At 70.4% G+C, this 20,636-nt stretch overlaps 2 protein-coding genes across 2 annotated transcripts; one reads left to right on the top strand and one right to left on the bottom strand.

Moving 5' to 3' along the window:
• The first annotated feature begins 686 nt into the window (after positions 1-686).
• Positions 687-13,441, top strand: NOVA2 (NOVA alternative splicing regulator 2). Its single transcript, XM_068910396.1, has 4 exons — positions 687-834; positions 4,585-4,728; positions 9,418-9,584; positions 12,425-13,441. The coding sequence occupies exons 1-4, from the start codon at positions 750-752 to the stop codon at positions 13,421-13,423; spliced, it is 1,395 nt and encodes a 464-aa protein (XP_068766497.1). The 5' UTR covers positions 687-749; the 3' UTR covers positions 13,424-13,441.
• A 3,625-nt stretch (positions 13,442-17,066) lies between these two features.
• LOC138061305 (autotransporter adhesin BpaC-like) lies at positions 17,067-18,662 on the bottom strand. The gene has a single exon (XM_068910543.1). It carries the CDS (start codon positions 18,660-18,662, stop codon positions 17,067-17,069), a length of 1,596 nt encoding a protein of 531 aa, XP_068766644.1.
• Between the last annotated feature and the right edge of the window lie 1,974 nt (positions 18,663-20,636).

Consider the following 20,636-nt stretch of genomic DNA (forward strand, 5'->3'; position numbering starts at 1 on the left):
GGCTCCGCCCCCCCAGGCCCCGCCCCCAGCCCAGCCCAGCAGCTCGGTGCAGCCCCCCCACCCGCGCCCCTCCAGGCTGAGGCCCCGCCCCCGCCCCGTCAGGCCCCGCCCCCCAGCCCTGCCCAGCAGCTCGGCGCAGCCCGCCCCGCCCCCCGGCCCGAGGCCCCGCCCCCGGCCCCGCCCCGCCAGGCCCCGCCCCCAGCCCTGCCCAGCAGCTCGGTGCAGCCCCCCCGCCCGCGCCCCTCCAGGCTGAGGCCCCGCCCCCGCCCCGCCAGGCCCCGCCCCCCAGCCCAGCCCAGCAGCTCGGCGCAGCCCGCCCCGCCCCCCGGGCTGAGGCCCCGCCCCCGGCCCCGCCCCGCCAGGCCCCGCCCCCCAGCCCAGCCCAGCAGCCCTGCCAAGCAGCTCGGTGCAGCCCCCCCATCCGCGCCCCTCCAGGCTGAGGCCCCGCCCCCGCCCCGCCAGACCCCGCCCCCCAGCCCAGCCCAGCAGCTCGGCGCAGCCCGCCCCGCCCCCCGGGCTGAGGCCCCGCCCCCTCCCCGCCAGGCCCCGCCCCCAGCCCTGCCCAGCAGCTCGGCGCAGCCCGCCCCGCCCCCCTGGCTGAAGCCCCGCCCCCGGCCCCGCCCCGCCAGGCCCCGCCCCGCCAGGCCCCGCCCCCGCCCCCCGCGATGGCAGGCGGCTCGGTGCAGCACAACGGCCCCTTCCCGGCGCCGCCGCCGCCGCCGCCGCCGCCGCCGCCGCCGCCGCCGCACATGGACCCCGACCCGCCCGACTCCCGCAAGCGGCCGCTCGAGACCCCCCCCGAGGCCTCCAGCACCAAGCGCTCCAACACCGGCGGTGAGCGCCCCCCCCGCCCCCCGCACCGGCCCCCTGCCCGCTGCCCCCCCCCGCACCCATCCCCGCTGCCCCCCCCCGCACCCATCCCCGCTGCCCCCCCCCCGCGCACCCCCCGCACCGGCCCCCTGCCCGCTGTCACCCCCCCCCGCACCCATCCCCGCTGCCCCCCCCCCGCGCACTCCCCGGACCGGCCCCCTGCCCGCTGCCCCCCACGCACCCATCCCTGCTGCCCCCCCCCCCGCGTCCCCCGCACCGGCCCCCTGCCCGCTGTCACCCCCCCCCGCACCCATCCCCGCTGCCCCCCCCCGCGCACCCCCCGCACCGGCCCCCTGCCCGCTGTCACCCCCCCCGCACCCATCCCCGCTGCCCCCCCCCGCGCACCCCCCGGACCGGCCCCCTGCCCGCTGTCACCCCCGGGCCCCCCCCGCATCCCTGGTCCCCCCTGCATCCCCGCATCCATCCCTGGTCCCCCCCCCCGCTGCCCCCGGTCCCCCCCCCCGCTGCCCCCGGTTCCCCCCCCAACATCCCCGGTCCCATCCCCGGTCTCCCCCCCCCCCCCGGCATCCCCGTTCCCATCCCCGGTGCCCCCCCCCTGCATCCCCGCATCCATCCCTGGTCCCATCCCCGCTGCCCCCGGTTCCCCCCCCCCCGCATCCCCGTTCCCATCCCCGGTCCCCCCCCCGCATCCCCGGTGCCCCCCCTGCACCCCCGCACCCATCCCCGGTTCCCCCCCCCCATATCCCCGATCCCATCCCCGGTCCCCCCCCCCCGCACCCCCGCATCCATCCCCGCTGCCCGCTGTCACCCCCGCACCCATCCCCGGTGCCCCCCCCCGCACCCCCGCACCCATCCCTGCTCCCATCCCCGCTGCCCCCCCCCCATATCCCTGATACCATCCCCGGTCCCGTCCCCCCCCCCGCATCCCCGGTCCCATCCCCGGTGGCCCCCCCCCCAGCATCCCCACTCCCATGCACGGGCCCCCCCCCCACATCCCCGGTGGCCCCCCCCAGCATCCCCGGTGCCCCCCACCCCCCAGCATCCCCAGTCCCATGCCCGGGCCCCCCCCCCCCCCATCCCCGGTGCCCCCCCCCACATCCCCGCTCCCATCCTCGCTGCCCCCCCCCACATCCCCGGTGCCCCCCCCCACATCCCCGCTCCCATCCCCGCTGCCCCCCCCGCACTCCCGGTCCCCCCCGGTCTTGTCCCCTCCCTCCCTGGTCTCCCGGGGGGGGGGACACAGGGGACCCCGAGGGGGACCCCGCCGCGGGCAGGAAGGCCTCGGCCGTGTCCTCTCCCCGCGTCCCCTCTGTGTCCCCCCCCCGTGTCCCCGCTGTCCCCCCCGCTGCCCCTGGCGGTCCCCCATGTCCCCCCGTGTCCCTAGGGGTCCCCCCCGGTGTCCCCCACCTCTCCCCCGTCCCCCGGCGTCCCCAACGTGTCCCCTTGTGTCCCATAATGTCCCCCCCGCTTGTGTCCCCCCCCATCTCTCCCATCTCTCCCGTGTCCCCAATGTCCCCCCACTCCCGTGCCCCCCATGTCCCCCATGTCCCCTCAGGTCCCTTTGTGTCCCCCCCATGTCCCCACCGTGTCCCTTCGTGTCCCTCCCGGTGTCCCCCATGTCCCCCATGTCCCTTCGTGCCCCCCCATGTCCCCACCGTGTCCCTTTGTGTCCCCCTCGGTGTCCCCCATGTCCCTTCGTGCCCCCCATGTCCCCCCGGTGCCCCCCATGTCCCCCCATGTCCCTTTGTGTCCCCCCATGTCCCCCCGGTGTCCCCCATGTCCCCTCAGGTCCCTTTGTGTCCCCCCCATGTCCCCACCGTGTCCCTTTGTGTCACCCTCGGTGTCCCCCATGTCCCTTCGTGCCCCCCCATGTCCCCCCATGTCCCTTTGTGTCCCCCCATGTCCCCACCGTGTCCCTTTGTGTCGTCCCCGGTGTCCCCCCCATGTCCCCTTGTGTCTCCCCATGTCCCCCCCGGTGTCCCCCCGTGTCCCCCCCGTGTCCGTTTGTGTCCCCCCAAGTCCCCTTGTGTCTCCCCATGTCCCCCCCGGTGTCCCCCCCGGTGTCCCCCCCGTGTCCCTTTGTGTCCCCCCATGTCCCCCCCGGTGTCCCCCCCGGTGTCCCCCGTGTCCCCCCCGTGTCCCTTTGTGTCCCCCCCATGTCCCTTTGTGTCCCCCCCGTGTCCCTTTGTGCCCCCCCATGTCCCCCCCGGTGTCCCCCCCGGTGTCCCCCGGTGTCCCCCCCGGTGTCCCCCGTGTCCCCCCCGTGTCCCTTTGTGTCCCCCCCCGTCCCTTTGTGTCCCCCCCGTGTCCCTTTGTGTCCCCCCGTGTCCCTCTTGGCCCCCATATCCCTTGTTTTCCCTTGTGTCCCCCCAGTGTCCCCCATGTCCCCCCGTGTCCCCCGTGTCCCTTCACGTCCCCCCATGTCCCCCCCCCCCGACATTTGCCCATCGGCCACAGACCTCCCCCCCCCCGGGGCCCAACCAAGGGACACGGGCTGGGGGGACATTGGGGACACAGAGGGGACACGGAGGGGGGGCTGGGGCCAGCCATGGGGGGGGGCAGCTATCCCACAATGCCCCGGGAGCGTGATGCTGAGGGAAATTCCCATCAGCCTTTGCAGCAGCATCCTCGGCGGGGGGGGGGGAGGGGGGCGTCTCCATCCCCTGGCGGGGGGGGGAAGAGGAGGGAATTTCCCACAATACATTGCGGCCGGGGCAGCGGGGGGGGCAGGGGGTCCCTGGGGGGGGTCCCTGGATTTTGGGGGGGTCCCAGGAGGAGTTCTGGGGGGTTCCTGGGTTTGGGGGGGGAGCTGGGGGGGGTCTGTGGATTGAGGGAGGGGTCCCTGGTTTAGGGGGGTCCCAGTGGGTCCGAGGGGGGGGTTCCCTGGTTTTGGGGGGGGTCCCTTGTTTGGAGGGGGGGCCCTGGATTGGAGGGGACCTTAATTGGGGTCTGGGGGGAGCCTGGACTGGGAAGGGCCTGGATTGGGGGATCTGGGGGGGGGTCCTAGGAGTTCCCTGGATTAGGGGGGTCCCGGGGGGGCTGCAGGGGGTGTAGGGGGGTCCCTGGATTGGGGGGGTCCTGGGGGGCTGTAGGGGGTGTAAGAGGGTCCCTGGATTGGGGGGGTCCCAGGGGGGCTGTAGGGGGTGTAAGAGGGTCCCTGGATTGGGGGGGTCCCAGGGGGGCTGTGGGGGGTGTAGGAGGGTCCCTGGATTGGGGGGGGTCCCAGGGGGAGCTATAGGGGGTGTAGGAGGGTCCCTGGATTAGGAGGGTCCCAGGGGGGCTGTGGGGGCTGTAGGGGGTCCCTGGGTGGGGGGGTCCCTGGATTAGGAGGGTCCCAGGGGGGCTGTGGGGGGTGTAGGGGGGTCCCTGGATTGGGGAGGTCCCAGGGGGGCTGTGGGGGGTGTAGGGGGTCCCTGGTGGGGGGGTCCCTGGATTAGGAGGGTCCCGGGGGGCTGTGGGGGGTGTAGGGGGGTCCCTGGATTAGGAGGGTCCCAGGGGGGCTGTGGGGGGTGTAGGGGGGTCCCTGGATTGGGGAGGTCCCAGGGGGGCTGTGGGGGCTGTAGGGGGTCCCTGGTGGGGGGTGTCCCTGGATTGGGGCATCCCTGCTTTGGAGGGGGGGGGGTCTGCTGGGGGCGGTGCATGGACCGGGAGGGATCCCGGGGGGTCTGGCGGGGGCTGCAGATGGGTCCAGCTGGCTCTGCGCCGCCGGGTGCCCCGGACGCCTGGGCCCGCGGCTGACGGGCTGCGCCCCAGAGGAGGGCGAGTACTTCCTCAAGGTGCTCATCCCCAGCTCGGCCGCCGGCTCCATCATCGGCCGGGGCGGGCAGACCATCGTGCAGCTCCAGAAGGAGACCGGCGCCACCATCAAGCTCTCCAAGTCCAAGGACTTCTACCCCGGTGAGGCCCGGGGCCCCTACGGGCATCTATGGGGCCTGTGGAGATTCACGGGGTCTAGAGGGACATGTGGGGTCCCTGGGGGCTGTGGAGGCTGTAGGCTCTACGGGGGCTTTGGAGATCTATGGGGCTATGGAGATATGTGGGATCTCTGGGGGCTTTGGAGGCTATAGGCTCTATGGGGACTTTGGAGATCTATGGGGCTGTGGAGATCTATGGGATCCCTGGGGGGCTGTGGAGGCTATAGGCTCTGTGGGATCCATGGGATCTCTGGGGGGCTGTGGAGGCTATAGGCTCTATGGGGGCTATGGGATCCCTGGGGGGCTCTGGAGGCTATAGGCTCTATGGGATCCATGGGATCCCTGGGGGGCTCTGGAGGCTATAGGCTCTCTGGGATCCATGGGATCCCTGGGGGGCTCTGGGCGCTATAGGCTCTGTGGGGGCTATGGGATCCCTGGGGGGCTCTGGAGGCTATAGGCTCTATGGGGGCTATGGGATCCCTGGGGGGCTCTGGAGGCTATAGGCTCTATGGGGGCTATGGGATCTCTGGGGGGCTCTGGAGGCTATAGGCTCTATGGGGGCTATGGGATCCCTGGGGGGCTCTGGAGGCTATAGGCTCTGTGGGGGTATGGGATCTCTGGGGGGCTCTGGGCGCTATAGGCTCTATGGGGGCTATGGGATCCCTGGGGGGCTCTGGGCGCTATAGGCTCTATGGGGGCTATGGGATCTCTGGGGGGCTCTGGGCGCTATAGGCTCTATGGGGGTATGGGATCCCTGGGGGGCTCTGGGCGCTATAGGCTCTATGGGGGCTATGGGATCTCTGGGGGGCTCTGGAGGCTATAGGCTCTATGGGGGTATGGGATCCCTGGGGGGCTCTGGAGGCTATAGGCTCTATGGGGGCTATGGGATCCCTGGGGGGCTCTGGGCGCTATAGGCTCTATGGGGGCTATGGGATCTCTGGGGGGCTCTGGGTGCTATAGGCTCTATGGGGGCTATGGGATCCCTGGGGGGCTCTGGGCGCTATAGGCTCTATGGGGGCTATGGGATCTCTGGGGGGCTCTGGGTGCTATAGGCTCTATGGGGGCTATGGGATCTCTGGGGGCTGCAGAGGCTACAGGCTCTACAGCAGCTGTGCAGATCTCCGGGGGCTACGGGACCTATGGGGATCTATAGAGACCTATGGGCTCCGTGAGGATCTATGGGCTCTGTGGGGGCTGATGGAGGGAGGGATGGAAGGAGGGATGGAGGGACGGATGGAAGGAGGGATGGAGGGAGGGATGGAGGATGGAAGGAGGGAGGGATGGAGGGATGGATGGAGGATGGAGGATGGAGGGAGGGATGGAGGGATGGAGGGAGGATGGAGGGAGTGATGGACGGATGGAAGGAGGGATGGAGGGAGGGATGGAGGATGGAAGGAGGGAGGGATGGAGGGATGGATGGAGGATGGAGGGAGGGATGGAGGGAGGGATGGAGGATGGAGGGAGGGATGGAGGATGGAAGGAGGGAGGGATGGAGGGATGGATGGAGGATGGAGGGAGGGATGGAGAGAGGGATGGAGGATGGAGGGAGGGATGGAGGGATGAAGGGAGGAGAGAGAGAGGATGGAGGGATGGAGGGAGGGATGGAGGGAGGGATGGAGGGAGGGATGGAGGATGGAGGGAGGGAGGGATGGAAGGAGGGAGGGATGGAGGATGGAGGCATGGAAGGAGGGATGGAGGGAGGGAGGGATGGGGCCCAGCAAAGGGCCGTGGGGGACGATGGAGGGGGCTGGAGGGGGGACATGGGGGGGTCCTCCTCGCCCCTCCCCCCAGCCCCCTAATACTACCCGGACGCCTGGGCCCCTCAGCCCCCCTCCCCTCCCCCGGGGCCTGTTTTTGGGTCAAGCCAGGAGCTTAGTGGGGGGAGAAGGGGGGGAGCCCTAATCCGGGGTGGTGGGGGGGGGGCTCTAAGCCGCTTACTGGGGCCCCGGCCAGGCCCGGACGCCTGGGCCCTCTCGCAGGCCGGGGGCGGGGCGGCCGGACGCCTGGGTCCCCGGGCTGCGCCGGAGGAAGCCGGAAGGCGGCAGGGCCGGGTCCGCCGGGAGGAAAAGGCCTTCAATGGCCGGAAGGGCCGCGGGCAGGGCGGCCCCGCGCACACGCTCGTGCGAGGGCCGGCTCGGCGGCCGCCCCGGCCGGGGCCCCGGCGCTCGGCCCAGGGCCTCTGCGCCCGTGTACGGGCCCGGCTGCTCGGGCCGAGGCTGCTGCGCTCGTGCAAGGGCCAGTGCGCGCCGTGCCAGGGCCTGCGCGCTCGTGCAATCGGCTGCGCGCTCGTGCGAGGAGCTGCGTGCTGGTGTAAGGGCCCTGGCACGCGTGCAGCAGGCTGCGTGCTGGTGCAAGGGCCAGGGGACTCGTGCAAGGGCCTGTGCACTAGTGCAAGGGCCTGGGCACTCATGCAAGGGCCTGTGTGCTCGTGCAATCGGCTGCGCGCTCGTGCGAGGAGCTGCGTGCTGGTGTAAGGGCCAGGGGACTCGTGCAAGGGCCTGGGCACTAGTGCAAGGGCCTGGGCACTCATGCAAGGGCCTGTGTGCTCGTGCAATTGGCTGCGTGCTCATGCGAAGAGCTGCGTGCTGGTGTAAGGGCCCTGGCACGCGTGCAGCAGGCTGCGTGCTGGTGCAAGGGCCAGGGGACTCGTGCAAGGGCCAGGGGACTCGTGCAAGGGCCTGTGCGCTGGTGCAAGGGCCAGTGCACTGGTACAAGGGTCAGTGCAGTAGTGCAAGGGCCAGTGCGCTCGTGCAAGGGTCTGTGTGTTAGTGCAAGGGCCGGGGCACTCGTGCAAAAGCCAGGGCACTCGTGCAAGGGCCGGGGCACTCGTGCAAGGGCCCCGGTGCTCGTGCGAGCGGCGTGCAAGCCGCCGCGGGCCGGGCCGGCGGCACCCTCGGCCCTGCTGAGGGGACCCAGGTGTCCGGGGGCATCGCTGGCGGGTTGGGGGCCGTTGCCGTGGCGCCGGAGTCGTCGCCGCGGCCGTTGCCGTGGCGCCGGGGTCGTTGCCAGGGTGTCGGGGTCATCGCCGCGGCATCGGTGGGGGGGGGGACTCGGGGACCGTCACCGGGGCGTCCGGGGCCGTCGCCGGGGTTGTCGCCGTGGCGCTGGGCTGAGGCCTCCTCTGTTGCCGCGGGGACAATGGGGCCGCCGTTGCCACGGCGACAGGCCCAGGGGGGGCCGGTTGCCGCGGTGACCGGGCCGCATCGCCAGGGGAGTGGGGCGGGGCCGTTGCCAAGGGGCAGTGGGGGGGAGGGGTGGGAAACTGAGGCGGGGGCGGGGCCTCCGATGGGAGGGGTGCCTCGCACGGGCACCCCTCGCACGGGCACCCCTCGCACGGGCACCCCTTGCACGAGGGTCCTCATGTGGGCACACCTTGCACGGGCACCCCTTGCACGAGGGTCCTCGCACGGGCACCCCTCGCATGGGCACCCCTTGCACGAGGGTCCTCATGTGGGCACCCCTTGCATGGGCACCCCTTGCACGAGGGTCCTCGCACGGGCACCCCTCGCACGAGCACCCCTCGCACGGGCACCCCTTGCACGAGGGTCTTCATGTGGGCGCACCTTGCATGGGCACCCCTTGCACGAGGGTCCTCGCACGGGCACCCCTCGCACAAGCACCCCTTGCATGGGCACCCCTTGCACGAGGGTCCTCGCACAGGCACACCTTGCACGAGCACCCTTGCACGGGCTGCCCTTGGCACTGGCACCTTTGCACGAGCACCCCCCCATTGCACGAGCACCCTCTCTCACGAGCACCACTTGCACGAGCACCCTTGCACGGGCTGCCCTTGGCACCGGCATCTTTGCACGAGCACCCCCATCACACGAGCACCCCGTTGCACGAGCACCCCCCTGTTCCATGAGCACCCCCCTGTTGCACAAGCACCCCTCGCACGAGCACCCGCCATCGCACGAGCACCCTCGTCGCACGAGCACCCCCATTGCACGAGCACCCCCTCCCGCACGAGCACCCCCATCGCAAAAGCACCCCGTTGCACGAACACCCCCCTGTTGCACAAGCATCCCGTCGCACGAGCACCCTGTTGCACAAGCACCCCCGTTGCATGAGCACCCCCCTGTCGCACGAGCACCCCCGTCGCACGAGCACCCCCATGTTGCACAAGCACCCCTTGCACGAGCACCCCGTTGCACGAGCACCCCCCTGTTGCACAAACACCCCATCGCGCAAGCACGCCCCCGTCGCACAAGCACCCCCTCCACACGAGCACCCCTTGCACAAGCACCCCTTGCATGAGCACCCCGTCGCATGGCACCCCCCTGTTGCACAAGCACCCTGTCGCACGAGCACCCCATCACACGAGCACCCCCATCACACAAGCACCCCTCGCACGAGCACCCTGTCGCACGAGCACCCAGTCGCACGAGCACCCCCCATCGCACGAGCACCCCCATCACACAAGCACCCCATCGCACGAGCACCCCCCGTCGCACGCGCACCCCCCTGTTGCACAAGCACCCTGTCGCACGAGCACCCCCGTTGCACAAGCACCCCTCGCACGAGCACCCGCCATCACACGAGCACCCCGTCGCACGAGCACACCCCCCTCGCACGAGCACCCCGTCGCACGAGCACCCGTCGCTCCGGCCGCGCCCCTCGGCCCGTGCGCGGCGCTGAGCCCCTTCGGCCCCGCGGCCCGCTCGCCCCGCAGGCACCACGGAGCGCGTGTGCCTGGTGCAAGGCACGGCCGAGGCCCTCACCGCCGTGCACGGCTTCATCGCCGAGAAGGTGCGCGAGAGCCCGCAGGCCGCCGCCAAGCCCGAGGCCGCCAGCGTCCTCCAGCCGCAGACCACCGTCAACCCCGACCGGGCCAAGCAGGTGGGTCCCGGCCCCGGTCCCATTCCCATTCCCGGTCCCATTCCCATTCCTGGCCCCATTCCCAGCCCTGGTCCCGGTCCCATTCCCATTCCCGGCCCTGTTCCCAGTCCCATTCCCATTCCCAGCCCTGGTCCCGGTCCCGGTCCCATTCCCAGTCCCATTCCCGGTCCCGGCCCCATTCCCAGCCCTGGTCCCGGTCCCATTCCCAGTCCCATTCCCAGCCTCGTTCCCAGTCCCATTCCTATTCCTGGTCCCATTCCTGTTCCTGTTCCCAGTCCCGTTCCTAGTCCCAGCCCCATTCCCAGTCCCAGCCCGATTCTCATTCCCATTCCCAGCCCCGTTCCCAGTTTCATCCCCATCCCCGTTCCCATTCCTGTCCCCGTTCCCGTCCCCTTCCCGTCCCCATCCCCGTCCCCATCCCATCCCCATCCCCGTCCCCATCCCGTCCCCATCCCCGTCCCCATCCCCGTCCCCGTCCCCATCCCTGTCCCCATCCCCGTCCCCGTCCCCGTCCCCGTCCCCATCCCCATCCCCATCCCCGTCCCCATCCCCATCCCCATCCCCGTCCCCGTCCCCATCCCCGTCCCCGTCCCCATCCCCATCCCCGTCCCCGTCCCCGTCCCCATCCCCGTCCCCATCCCCGTCCCCATCCCCATCCCCGTCCCCGTCCCCATCCCCATCCCCGTCCCCATCCCCATCCCCGTCCCCATCCCATCCCCATCCCCGTCCCCATCCCGTCCCCATCCCCGTCCCCATCCCCGTCCCCGTCCCCATCCCTGTCCCCATCCCCGTCCCCGTCCCCGTCCCCGTCCCCATCCCCATCCCCATCCCCGTCCCCGTCCCCATCCCCGTCCCCGTCCCCATCCCCATCCCCGTCCCCGTCCCCGTCCCCATCCCCGTCCCCATCCCCGTCCCCATCCCCATCCCCATCCCCGTCCCCGTCCCCATCCCCATCCCCGTCCCCATCCCCGTCCCCGTCCCCATCCCCGTCCCCATCCCCGTCCCCGTCCCCGTCCCCATCCCCATCCCATCCCCATCCCCGTCCCCATCCCCGTCCCATCCCCATCCCATCCCCATCCCCATCCCCGTCCCCATCCCCATCCCATCCCCATCCCCGTCCCCATCCCCATCCCATCCCCATCCCCGTCCCCATCCCCGTCCCATCCCCATCCCCATCCCCATCCCCGTCCCCATCCCCATCCCATCCCCATCCCCATCCCCATCCCCGTCCCCATCCCCATCCCCGTCCCCGTCCCCATCCCATCCCCGTCCCCGTCCCCGTCCCCATCCCCGTCCCCGTCCCCATCCCCGTCCCCATCCCATCCCCATCCCCGTCCCCATCCCCGTCCCATCCCCATCCCCGTCCCCATCCCCATCCCCGTCCCCGTCCCCATCCCATCCCCGTCCCCGTCCCCGTCCCCATCCCCGTCCCCATCCCCATCCCATCCCCGTCCCCATCCCCGTCCCCATCCCCATCCCCGTCCCCATCCCCGTCCCCGTCCCCATCCCCGTCCCCATCCCCATCCCATCCCCGTCCCCATCCCCATCCCCGTCCCCATCCCCGTCCCCGTCCCCGTCCCCATCCCATCCCCGTCCCCGTCCCCGTCCCCGTCCCCGTCCCCATCCCCATCCCATCCCCGTCCCCGTCCCCATCCCCATCCCCATCCCCGTCCCCATCCCCGTCCCCATCCCCATCCCCGTCCCCATCCCCATCCCCGTCCCCGTCCCCGTCCCCGTCCCCGTCCCCATCCCCGTTCCCGTCCCCGTCCCCGTCCCCATCCCCGTCCCCGTCCCCATCCCCATCCCCATCCCCATCCCCATCCCCGTCCCATCCCCATCCCCATCCCCGTCCCCATCCCCATCTCGTCCCCATCCCCATCCCCATCCCCATCCCCATCCCCGTCCCCGTCCCCATCCCCATCCCCGTTCCCGTCCCCATCCCCGTCCCCATCCCCATCCCCATCCCCATCCCCGTCCCCATCCCCATCCCCATCCCCATCCCCATCCCCGTCCCCATCCCCATCCCCATCCCATCCCCATCCCCGTCCCCATCCCCATCCCCATCCCCATCCCCGTCCCCGTTCCCGTTCCCGGTGCCGGTGCCGGCCGCTGCCGCTGTCCGTGGTGCTGAACCGCCGCCCCGGGGCCGACCCCGGCCCCACGGGGACTCCCAGCCCCACGGGGACCCTGACCCCCGGCCCCATGGGGACCCCGGCCCCACGGGGACCCACCCCTGACCCCAGCCCCACGGGGACTCCCAGTCCCACGGGGACCCCAGCCCCACGGGGACCCACCCCTGACCCCGGCCCCACGGGGACCCCGGCCCATGGGAACCCCAATCCTGACCCCCAGCCCCACGGGTACCCACCCCTGACCCTGGCCCCACGGGGACCCCAACCCTAGCGGGAGCCCAACCCTCACCCCCAGCCCCATGGAGACCCCAGCCCCACGGGGAACCCCACCCCTGACCCCCAACTCCATGGGGACCCCAACCCTAGCGAGACCCCAACCCTCACCCCCAGCCCCACGGGGAACCCCACCCCTGACCCCCAACTCCATAGAGACCCCCAACCCTAGCGGGACCCCAACCCTAACGGGACCCCAACCCTCACCCCCAGCCCCATGGAGACCCCAGCCCCACGGGGAACCCCACCCCTGACCCCCAACTCCATGGGCATCCCCAACCCCAGCGGGACCCCAACCCCAGCAGGACCCCAACCCTCACCCCCAGCCCCAGGGCCATCCCAACCCCGAACCCCAGCCCCAAGCAGTCCCCATCCCCATGCGCCCCCCCCCACCCAACCTCCCCCGTTGCCCCGCTAACGGGCGCCCGCCCGCAGGCCAAGCTCATCGTGCCCAACAGCACCGCGGGGCTCATCATCGGCAAGGGGGGGGCCACGGTGAAGGCCATCATGGAGCAGTCGGGCGCCTGGGTGCAGCTGAGCCAGAAGCCCGAGGGCCTCAACCTGCAGGAGCGGGTGGTGACGGTGAGCGGCGAGCCGGCCCAGGTGCTCAAGGCCGTGCACACCATCGTGCACAAGATCCAGGAGGACCCGCAGAGCAGCAGCTGCCTCAACATCAGCTACGCCAACGTCGCCGGCCCCGTGGCCAACTCCAACCCCACCGGCTCGCCCTACGCCAGCGCCACGGACGCCTTGCCGCCCGCCGCCGCTTCGGGGCTGCTGGGTGCCGGCGGGCTGGGCGGCGTGGGCGCCTTCGGCGGCGCGCTGCCCGCTTTCTCGGGCGGCGACCTGTTGGCCATCAGCGCCGCCTTGAACACCTTGGCCGGCTACGGCTACAACCCGGCGGCGTTGGGCTTGGGGCTCAACTCGGCCGCCGCCTCGGGCGTGCTGGCGGCCGTGGCGGCCGGCGCCAACCCGGCGGCCGCCGCCGCCGCCAACCTGCTGGCCTCCTACGCGAACGATGCCGCCGCCGGCACCTCGGCGCCCGCCTTCGCCCTGGGCTCGCTGGCCGCCGCCGGCGGTGCCGCCGCCGCCGCCAACGGCTACCTGGGCACGGCGTCGCCTCTCGTGGCCGGCTCCTTCTTGGCGCCCGAGAAGCTGGTGGAGAACGCCAAGGAGCTGGTGGAGATCGCCGTGCCGGAGAACCTGGTGGGCGCCATCCTGGGCAAGGGGGGCAAGACGCTGGTGGAGTACCAGGAGCTCACGGGCGCCCGCATCCAGATCTCCAAGAAGGGCGAGTTCATCCCCGGCACCCGCAACCGCAAAGTGACCATCACGGGCCCGCCGGCCGCCACGCAGGCCGCCCACTATCTCATCAGCCAGCGGGTCACCTACGAGCAGGGCGTGCGGGCCACCAACCCCCCCAAAGTGGGCTAAGGCCGGCCGCGCCGGTGGGGAGGGTGGGCACGGGGCCGGGGGGGGGGCGCTGGCGGGTGCTGGGATGACGTGGCTCCCGGTTGGCCCCCCGGGGTGTGGGGGGTTGGGGGGGGAACGACGTGATGGGCGCCGGGGTGGTGTCGCCCCGTCACCCGTGGGTGCGTCCCGTGGGCGCGCTGGCGTCGCCGAAGGACCCTTGGGTGCTTAACGGGTGCTCCGGGGCGGCTGAGGCACCCTGAGGTGGCATCGCTCCAGCACCCAGGGTGGCCGCGGGCACGGCCCTGTCACCCGTGGGCACGGTGGCGTCACTGAAGGACCCTTGGGTGCTTAACGGGTGCTCCAGGGCGGCTGAGGCACCCTGAGGTGGCATTACTCCAGCACCCGGGGTGGCCAGCGGGCACGGCCCCGTCACCCAGGGTGTCCCGTGGGCGCGCTGGCATCACCGAAGGACCCTTGGGTGCTTAACGGGCACCCGGGGGGCGGCTGAGGCACCCTGAGGTGGCATCGCTGCAGCACCCGGGGTGGCCGCGGGCATGGCCCCGTCACCCGTGGGCGCACTGGCATCACAGAAGGACCCTTGGGTGCTTAACGGGCGCCCGGGGGCGGCTGAGGCACCCTGAGGTGGCATCGCTGCAGCACCCAGGGTGGCCATGGGCACGGCCCCGTCACCCGTGGGTGCGTCCCGTGGGCGCGGTGGCGTTGCCGAAGGACCCTTGGGTGTCTGACAGCCGCGGCTCCGGCGCCCCGGGGTGGCTGATGGGTGCTGGGGTGGCACCGCCGAGGATCTGGGGTAGCTGATGGGTGCTGGGGGGGGGAATCCGATGGGTGCTGGGGGGCTATTACTCTGGGCTGAGGGGGGGTGACCTGAGACTGGGGGTATCCCATGGGCACCGGGGGTATTAATCCGGATTGGGGGGGTATTACCCCAGATTGGGAGTATCCCATGGGCAGCAGGGGGTATTAATCCGGATTGGGGGGGTATTACCCCAGATTGGGAGTATCCCATGGGCAGCAGGGGGTATTAATCCGGATTGGGGGGGTATTACCCCAGATTGGGAGTATCCCATGGGCAGCAGGGGGTATTAATCCGGATTGGGGGGGTATTACCCCAGATTGGGAGTATCCCATGGGCAGCAGAGGGTATTAATCCGGATTGGGGGGGTATTACCCCAGATTGGGAGTATCCCATGGGCACCGGGGGTATTAATCCGGATTGGGGGGGTATTACCCCAGATTGGGAGTATCCCATGGGCAGCAGGGGGTATTAATCCGGATTGGGGGGGTATTACCCCAGATTGGGAGTATCCCATGGGCACCGGGGGTATTAATCCGGATTGGGGGGGTATTACCCCAGATTGGGAGTATCCCATGGGCAGCAGGGGGTATTAATCCGGATTGGGGGGTAATTAATCCCCGACTGGGGGTGTCTGCTGGGATTTGCCCCCGGCCTCGCGGTGTTACCCCGGGGTATGCGATGGGGAGACCCCCCCCCGATTGGGGTGCGAGGGGAGATCCCCCCGCCTGGCCTCCCCCCACCTGAACATATTTGCCCAATTTGGAGGTTTTTAATAGGAAAAATGGAGAGGGGGAAATTAGCTTTTATGAGCACCGCCCCCCCAGGTTCCCTCCCAGTGAGGGGGGGGGTCCCGCACTCCAGGGCCCCCCCCATCAGGGAGTCCCCCAGGATCCCCTCCATAATGGGGGTCCACCCCAGCCCCCCATACGGGCCACCCCCACAGAGCCCCCCCCAAAAAGGGGGTCTCTCCCCCCCTATATGGGGGTCCCCTACCCCCCATGGCCCCCCCATCATGGGGTCCCCCCAGGACTCCTAATATTGGGGACCCCCCCAAGCTCTAAATGGGGGTCCTCGACCCTAAGGCCCCCCAATATGGGGGCTCCCCCCACCCAAAACCCCCCCATTACGGGGGCCACCCACTCCAATATAGGGAACCCCCCCAAAAGACCCTCATACGGGGCTCCCCCCACCCTAGCGCCCCGATGGGGGGGTCCCCTCACCCTAGGGCCCCCCCCTCGTTAGGCTGCCCCCCCACCCCGGGCAGGGCGCCCCCCAGCGGCCAACTCGGTAGCCCCCCAGATGGGGGCGGGTTTGGGGGGCTGGGGGGGTCGGGGGGGGGCAAATCTCCAATGTGAAGCATTTCCGCACGGAAGCAATAGTCAGGGCGCAGCTTGCACTGGGGGGGCCCCCCCCCAAAAAAGGGGCTTCGGGGGGGGTCCCCCCCCGCTCGCTGCTGTAGGTTACGGCGGGGGGGGGGCTGGGGGGGGTTTCTGGTGCCAAATTCTTCCTTTGTGTCTTTTTTTTTAGCCAGGATTGGGCCGGGGGGGGTGGCTGGGGGGGGCACCCCTAAACCCCCCCCCCCCGCCACAAGCTGCGGCCCCTTTAAGGGCAGCGCCAGGTTGGGGGGGCATTTGGAGGGGGAGGGCGGCTCGGACGCCTGGGTCCCTTTTTTTGGGGGGGGGGGGGGGACGGGGGGGGTCAGACCCGTTTGTGCAAGTGCCAAATTCACTAGAGCCACGGGCAGCTATGGGGGGGGGGCGAGGGGGGGGGTCCGCCCCCCCTCCCCGTTCCTGGCAGCTCCGAGACCCTCTATTTTGGGGGCGGCGGGGGGGGGGGAATTTGGGTTTGGACCGGGGGAGGGGGAGGCAGAAGGGCCAAAACTGCCCCCTCCGATGGGTGGGGGGGGCACCAGCCCCCCATGGCAGCGGTCCGGGGGGGGCATAGCGCCCCCTCCATTGAGCTGGTTTTGGGCTTCCCCCTAAGCGGGGTGTCTTGGGGGGGGGCAATTTTGGGGTGGGGGGGTGAGACCCCCCCCTTCTCGGGTCTCATTTTGGGGGGGGGTTGCCCCCCCCGGTCACTGTAAATAGGGGTTTGCTGGGGGGGGGGCACTGTCCGGCCCCCCCCTAAAGTGGGTTTTGGGGGGCCGTGGACCCCCCTCCATGGGGTAGACACCGAGGGGGGGCACCCCCATCGCCCCCCCGGGGTGGGGGCAGAAAGGGTCCCGGACGCCTGGGTTCTCGGTGGGGATGGGGGGGGGGCCCGGACGCCTGGGCCCCTTTCCCAGGGCCGACGCGGTTCAGGCACCAACCCCCCCCCTCCCCCGCACATCCCTCCCCCTCCCCTATTTATTTGCCCTCCCCCGCCCCCCCCCTCGGGCCGGGGGGAGGGGCGCCCCTGTCGGCTCTGTCGCGATATAAGGCTTGTGTGTGTGCTCGTCGCCGCGTGCGCTGCCGCGGCCGTTCCTCCGTCCTCTGTCACGATAAACCCTTCGCTCCCGGGAGCCGCGTCTCGTTCTTTTATGTCGCGATAGGTCCCGCCCCCAACCCACCCTCCGCGCGGCGCCTGTCGCGATACCCACCCCGCATCGGGATCCTCCGCCCCCCCCCCGCCGCAAAGCATCCCTTCCGGTCGCGATAGCCGCCCCCCCCTATCGCGATATCAGCTGGTCGGGGCGGGGTGGGGGGGGCGGGCTCCACCGGGGGCCCTGCCCAAACCCTGCAGGCACCAGACGGTGCCAGACGGAGCCGGGCCGGGCCGAGGCCGGGGCCGGGCTATAGAGGGAGTGCGGGGGGGGGCCACCTCCGGGGTCCCCATGACGCCCCACCGCCCCTTCGACCGCTGGAGGGACTACCTGGGGCTGGCCCGGGTGGTGGCCGAGCTGGCGGTGTCACCGGCCGGGCTGGATGTCCCCGAGATGCCATCCGCGGTCCCCGAGGTGCCACCGAGGATGTCCGCAGGGCCATCAGTGATGCTGGCGGTCCCCGAGGTGCCACCGAGGATGCCTGATGTGCCACCAGCGGTCCCCACGGTGCCATCGGCGGTCCCCAAGGGGTCACCGAGGAAGTCCGCAGGGCCATCGGCGATGCTGGCACCACTGAGGATGCCTGATGTGCCGTCAGCAGTTCCTGAAGTGCCATCAGCGGTCCCCAAGGGGTCACCAAGGAAGTCCACAGGGCCATCGGCGATGCTGGCAGTCCCTGAGATGCCCCCAAGGATGCCTGATGTGCCACCAGCGGTCCCCACGGTGCCATCGGCGGTCCCCAAGGGGTCACCGAGGAAGTCCGCAGGGCCATCGGCGATGCTGGCACCACTGAGGATGCCTGATGTGCCGTCAGCAGTTCCTGAAGTGCCATCAGCGGTCCCCAAGGGGTCACCAAGGAAGTCCACAGGGCCATCGGCGATGCTGGCAGTCCCTGAGATGCCCCCAAGGATGCCTGATGTGCCACCAGCGGTCCCCACGGTGCCATCGGCGGTCCCCAAGGGGTCACCGAGGAAGTCCGCAGGGCCATCGGCGATGCTGGCAGTCCCTGAGATGCCCCCAAGGATGCCTGATGTGCCACCAGCGGTCCCCACGGTGCCATCGGCGGTCCCCAAGGGGTCACCGAGGAAGTCCGCAGGGCCATCGGCGATGCTGGCACCACTGAGGATGCCTGATGTGCCGTCAGCAGTTCCTGAAGTGCCATCAGCGGTCCCCAAGGGGTCACCAAGGAAGTCCACAGGGCCATCGGCGATGCTGGCAGTCCCTGAGATGCCCCCAAGGATGCCTGATGTGCCACCAGCGGTCCCCACGGTGCCATCGGCGGTCCCCAAGGGGTCACCGAGGAAGTCCGCAGGGCCATCGGCGATGCTGGCAGTCCCTGAGATGCCCCCAAGGATGCCTGATGTGCCACCAGCGGTCCCCACGGTGCCATCGGCGGTCCCCAAGGGGTCACCGAGGAAGTCCGCAGGGCCATCGGCGATGCTGGCACCACTGAGGATGCCTGATGTGCCATCAGCAGTTCCTGAAGTGCCATCAGCGGTCCCCAAGGGGTCACCGAGGAAGTCCGCAGGGCCATCAGCGATGCTGGCAGTCCCTGAGATGCCCCCAAGGATGCCTGATGTGCCACCAGCGGTCCCCACGGTGCCATCGGCGGTCCCCAAGGGGTCACCGAGGAAGTCCGCAGGGCCATCGGCGATGCTGGCAGTCCCTGAGATGCCCCCAAGGATGCCTGATGTGCCACCAGCGGTCCCCACGGTGCCATCGGCGGTCCCCAAGGGGTCACCGAGGAAGTCCGCAGGGCCATCAGCGATGCTGGCAGTCCCTGAGATGCCCCCAAGGATGCCTGATGTGCCACCAGCGGTCCCCACGGTGCCACAAGCGGTCCCCACAGCATCCTCAAGGATGCCCACCGTGCCATCAGCAATGCCCGTGGTCCCCCCAGCGCCACCGAGGGGGCCCGCCATGCCCTCGGCGGTCCCCCTGGCGCCCTCGGCGGTCCCCCCGGCGTCCCCGAGGGTGCCTGCAGCGCCGCAGGCGTCACCGTCGCCGGGGGACGGCCAGCGCCGCGCCGAGGGCTGCAGCTTCTGCCGGCACAACGGGGAGTCGCGGCGGGTGCACGGCTCGCACGCGCTGCGCGGCCCCGACGGCGCCGTGGCCTGCCCCGTGCTGCGGCGCTACGTGTGCCCGCTGTGCGGGGCCACCGCCGCCGCCGCGCACACCCTGCGCCACTGCCCGCTCAACCGGGCCCCCCGGCCGGCCGCCCGCCGCGGCCGCCGCAACGCCGCCGGCCGCCGCCTGCCGCGCTGAGCGCCCCCCGCCCGGATGGACCCGCCGAGCCGCGGACGGGGCCGCGGACCCGAGGACGGGTCCCCGGCTGGACCCACGGACTTGTGAATGGACCCACTGAGCCACGGATGGATCCACTGACCATCTGATTCATCCATAGACCCATGGATGGACCCATAGACCCATAGATGGACCCATAGACAGACCTATAGACCCGTAGATGGACCCACTGAGCCATGGATGGATCTGTGGACAGACCCATGGACCCATGGATGGACCTGTAGACCCATAGACGGACCCATAGACAGACCCATAGACCCATAGATGGACCCACTGACAGACCCATGGACTCATGGATGGACCCACTGACCCATGGATGGATCTGTGGACAGACCCATGGACCCATGGGTGGACCTGTAGACCCATAGACGGACCCATAGACAGACCCGTAGACCCATAGATGGACCCACTGAGCCATGGATGGACCCACAGACAGACCCATGGACTCATGGATGGACCCACTGACCCATGAATGGATCTGTGGACAGACCCATGGACCCATGGATGGACCCATAGACCTATGGGTGGACCTACAGACAGACCCATAGATCTATGGATGGACCTGCTGAGTCATGGGTGGATCCATGGACAGACTGACCCATAGATGGATCTGTGAACAGATGCGTGGCCCTGTGGACGGACCCACTGAGCCGCAGACAGAGCCACAGACCCGAGGACAGGCCCACGGATGGACCCACAGATCTGTGAACAGACCCACTGACCCGTGGATGGACCCATGGACCCATGGACAGACCCACTGACCCACGGACGGACCCATGCGCCCATGGATGGGCTCAACTGAGCCATGGATGGACGCATGGATGGACCTGTGGACCCGTGGGTGGATTTGCTGACTCATGGATGGACCCACTGACCCACAGACAGACCCACAGATGAACGGACATGCTCCTGCAAGAAAGAGGACAAGGGGGGCGGGGAGGTTTGAGGCCCGTTGGGGTGGGGATTCACCCACTCCTATTTTGGGGAGGTATTTTGCTTTTTGGGGGCCACTGTGCATTTTGAGCGTGAGATATTTTGAGTTTCTGGGGGCTATTTCCCACTCCCCAAGCCCCGATTTTGGGAGTCCTCTGCATTTTACAGGAGGATTTTCCATCCTAGCCCCATTTCAGGAGAATATTTTGTGTTTTGGGGGGGGGGTACCCCCCAGCCTCGTTTTGGGCGGGGTATTCTGCATTTCAGGGGTATTTTGGCCCCCTTTTGGGGAGGCAACTGGGGACTCATGCATGGGGGGTGGGACACCTTTGGATACTGAGCCCCACGGGGTGGGGCTAGGAAGATCGCTGGGTTCAGGGGCCTTGGGGAGGGGGGTCTAGTTGCGGGGCTGGGGGGGTCCTGCCCCCCCCGGCCTGTCCTGGTTAATAAACCTGTTTTGAGGTTCCTAGGGTCTGTGCCCCCCCCCGGGGCCCCTTTCGGTCTGTGCTCCCCACCCCACGATCCGTAATCCCCTCCCCCAGGCCCTCTCTGCTGGCTGTGCCCCCTATTAGGGCATGAATGGGCACGGGCGGGGCCTCGTAGTTATCAATGGGCGGGGTGCGCCTTGTTTTTATCAATGGGGCTGGGGCCGTGCCTGG

The sequence above is a fragment of the Struthio camelus genome, chromosome 16 (genome assembly GCF_040807025.1).
Source record: "Struthio camelus isolate bStrCam1 chromosome 16, bStrCam1.hap1, whole genome shotgun sequence".
Classification (NCBI taxonomy): Eukaryota; Metazoa; Chordata; class Aves; order Struthioniformes; family Struthionidae; genus Struthio; species Struthio camelus.

Coding starts and splice junctions, on each gene's coding strand:
- NOVA2 (XM_068910396.1), top strand. CDS start 750: ATGGACCCCGACCCGCCCGACTCCCGCAAGCGGCCGCTCGAGACCCCC. Junction 835..4,584: donor CAAGCGCTCCAACACCGGCG/GTGAGCGCCCCC, acceptor GCTGCGCCCCAG/AGGAGGGCGAGTACTTCCTC. Junction 4,729..9,417: donor GTCCAAGGACTTCTACCCCG/GTGAGGCCCGGG, acceptor CTCGCCCCGCAG/GCACCACGGAGCGCGTGTGC.
- LOC138061305 (XM_068910543.1), bottom strand. CDS start 18,662: ATGGCGGGCCCCCTCGGTGGCGCTGGGGGGACCACGGGCATTGCTGAT.